Genomic DNA, 2,386 nt, shown 5'->3' on the forward strand with positions numbered 1-2,386 from the left:
CCTGTTTTAATTGGAAGATTGTGTGCAGTGAGCCCCACATTCATGGTTTATCAAGGAGGGGAGGGGGGAGGGGACAGTATGCAAGGTATATTGTAGACACGAACGTGAAAAAGGAGAAGAGCGAACGGTTAAGATTCTTCAAAATTTGGCTAAATGTTTGTGCAAGATTAACACCTGAAAATGAAAATTAATTTAAAAAAATACGTACTTTGGATTTTTATCCAATGAAAAAAATCAGTCTATAGCTTTTAAAAACCACTGTTCAAGGGCGACTAAATGATTGCTACATCACCCAACACATGCTAGAGTACTTTTGATTGAAAGCAAACACTTTTTATTGATAAAGTGTTGTTATCAGAGTAAGTATTACATCACAACACTCAAACATGTGCGCTCAGGTATCATATTAAGCCTGCCAAGTTAATCCGGCAAAGCAGATATAGCTCTACGAGGCGTTAACTGGTTTGATTTTCATCTCAGCTCGTTTGAGGGAGTAGCTGGGACCCTTCCAGTGATGCCAGAGGACACCATGCCATTTCTTAGAGTGCGCCCCGTGAAGATAGCGGCCATTCAGGTCAGAATAGACGCATCCATGAAACCACCAGGCTCCCTCGAAGCTAACAGCACAGTTGCTGGAAGAATGGTCGTTGTCGCGATCTTTAGTGGAAAAAGCCATGCCACGATGATAAGAAAGCGAGTCACCAGCCGTACCTAAAGCAAAGAAAAATAGTACTTTGATATGGAAAAACGAATTTTATTCAAAATCAGCAGGAAAAGTAACAACTCACTCATTTTATCCCTTGCAACTGTACCCTTCTAAACAGAACTTTAAAAATACTTGAAAATACAATAATAAAAATATAAAACAGCAGTAATAAACATGCTGGTAAGATCATTGTTACTATTTCAAATTTGCCGTTTGGTCACCACTCAACTTATAGATTTTCAAAAGAAACGGTTATGAGAAAGGGGAATACAATAATATCACAGAAAGAAGAGGAGCCGGTATTGTAACTACGATTACGCCTGCGTAAGCACAGTTAATAATTTAAGTAAGAGGTTGTTCCTCACAAGTCTTTTGCTTCCACCGTTTGAGTTTGAGTTCAGCGTGAAGGTCTTTTTAAAATTTTAAATCAGGAAGAAACTAAGTTACCCCAATTATAGGAGCCAGTGAACTAGATATTAGTGGTTCTCAGCCAAGATCTTTAAGTGGCCCCATCGATTTTATGTCCTTTAATTGAGATCATAATCTGCAGGCAGGATTTTTGGCCTTTTATACTGTCTAAGTTACAGAAAGTTACTGTCAATCACTACGTATATTATTTTGAAAGGTTTGAACCCAAGAGTCATTTCATAGGTACGTTGAAAATGATCGTCAGGGTAAACGTAGTCCTGATATAGGATCAATGTTGCCAGTGACTATTATTAATCAAACTAGATCAGTGTTCGGGAAGCAAGAGTTTTATGATACAACTTACCCGAATATGTCCCAAGACTCAGCTTGTATTTACTTCTCTCACTTGCAACACCAAAAACGTCGTAGTCTGCGTAAGCTGTTTTTCCAGTCGTGTCTCCAAGATCAACACGAAGCCTGCTTCGTTCTTTTGACAGGCGGTGAATCTTGTCCAGTCCGAGCCAGAACTCACCATTCAGATTTCCAAAGCCTCGTTTGTAGTCATCCCAGCCGCGGTAGAAATCAACTGAGCCGTCCAGTCTCTTTTGGAACACTGTCCATCCCCCACCGGCTGTTTTTTGGTCACAATAAACATCGAAGGCACCGACATTATCAGGGTTGATTGTGTAAACCCCACTGATTCGTTTTCCAGCTTTGTAGAGTTCTGCGCAGTTCTTATACACTGAAATTGTAGTGCAATCATCTTGTTAATATTGTCGTTCTAAACATTTATAAGAAAAAGGAATTGCAGAAATTTAGTGCTTTTAATTTATTGAATTTCCGAAACAAAACCAATATAAATTAATTGCAAGGAAGCGCTTTGGTGGCGCTGAAGATTATTCGAAACCGAAATGCATAAGCTTAGCTCTGCTTGTTAAAGAAAAAACAACATTAAAAAATAAAATTGACCTACCTTTCTTCGTTTCGTTTCCTTTCATGTATTTAATCTCTTCTCGAATCACGCTCAGCTCAATTTTAACTTCACGAAGCAGCGCTTCTATCTTTTTGTTCGTCCCGGCGTAAAAACTGTTGTAAGTGTACATGTTATGGCATTTTGAAACTGCCTGAGCTCCGGCGTTGTTAGACGTTTTTGTACCACTTGCGTTTCTAGCATTCAGCGTGGTCAGCACAAAAAGCGCATAAGACAGTGTCGAAATAACTGAACGTGGGATATACATTTACAGGCCTGCCAAATAGTCTCACAACCACCTC

At 39.4% G+C, this 2,386-nt stretch overlaps 1 protein-coding gene across 1 annotated transcript; it reads right to left on the minus strand.

Moving 5' to 3' along the window:
• Positions 1-311: 311 nt before the first annotated feature.
• Positions 312-2,386, minus strand: LOC140927770 (fibrinogen C domain-containing protein 1-like). Its single transcript, XM_073377453.1, has 3 exons — positions 2,088-2,386; positions 1,479-1,856; positions 312-711 (listed from the first exon to the last, which is right to left on the minus strand). Exons 1-3 carry the CDS (start codon positions 2,350-2,352, stop codon positions 446-448), a joined length of 909 nt encoding a protein of 302 aa, XP_073233554.1. The 5' UTR covers positions 2,353-2,386; the 3' UTR covers positions 312-445.

The sequence above is a fragment of the Porites lutea genome, chromosome 2 (genome assembly GCF_958299795.1).
Source record: "Porites lutea chromosome 2, jaPorLute2.1, whole genome shotgun sequence".
Taxonomy (NCBI): domain Eukaryota; kingdom Metazoa; phylum Cnidaria; class Anthozoa; order Scleractinia; family Poritidae; genus Porites; species Porites lutea.

Excerpts from the sequence above, each read along its gene's own strand:
- LOC140927770 (XM_073377453.1), bottom strand. The coding sequence starts at position 2,352 with ATGTATATCCCACGTTCAGTTATTTCGACACTGTCTTATGCGCTTTTT. Across the intron at positions 1,857-2,087 it reads AGGAAACGAAACGAAGAAAG|TGTATAAGAACTGCGCAGAA; the intron begins GTAGGTCAATTT and ends CTACAATTTCAG. Across the intron at positions 712-1,478 it reads GAGTCTTGGGACATATTCGG|GTACGGCTGGTGACTCGCTT; the intron begins GTAAGTTGTATC and ends TCTTTGCTTTAG.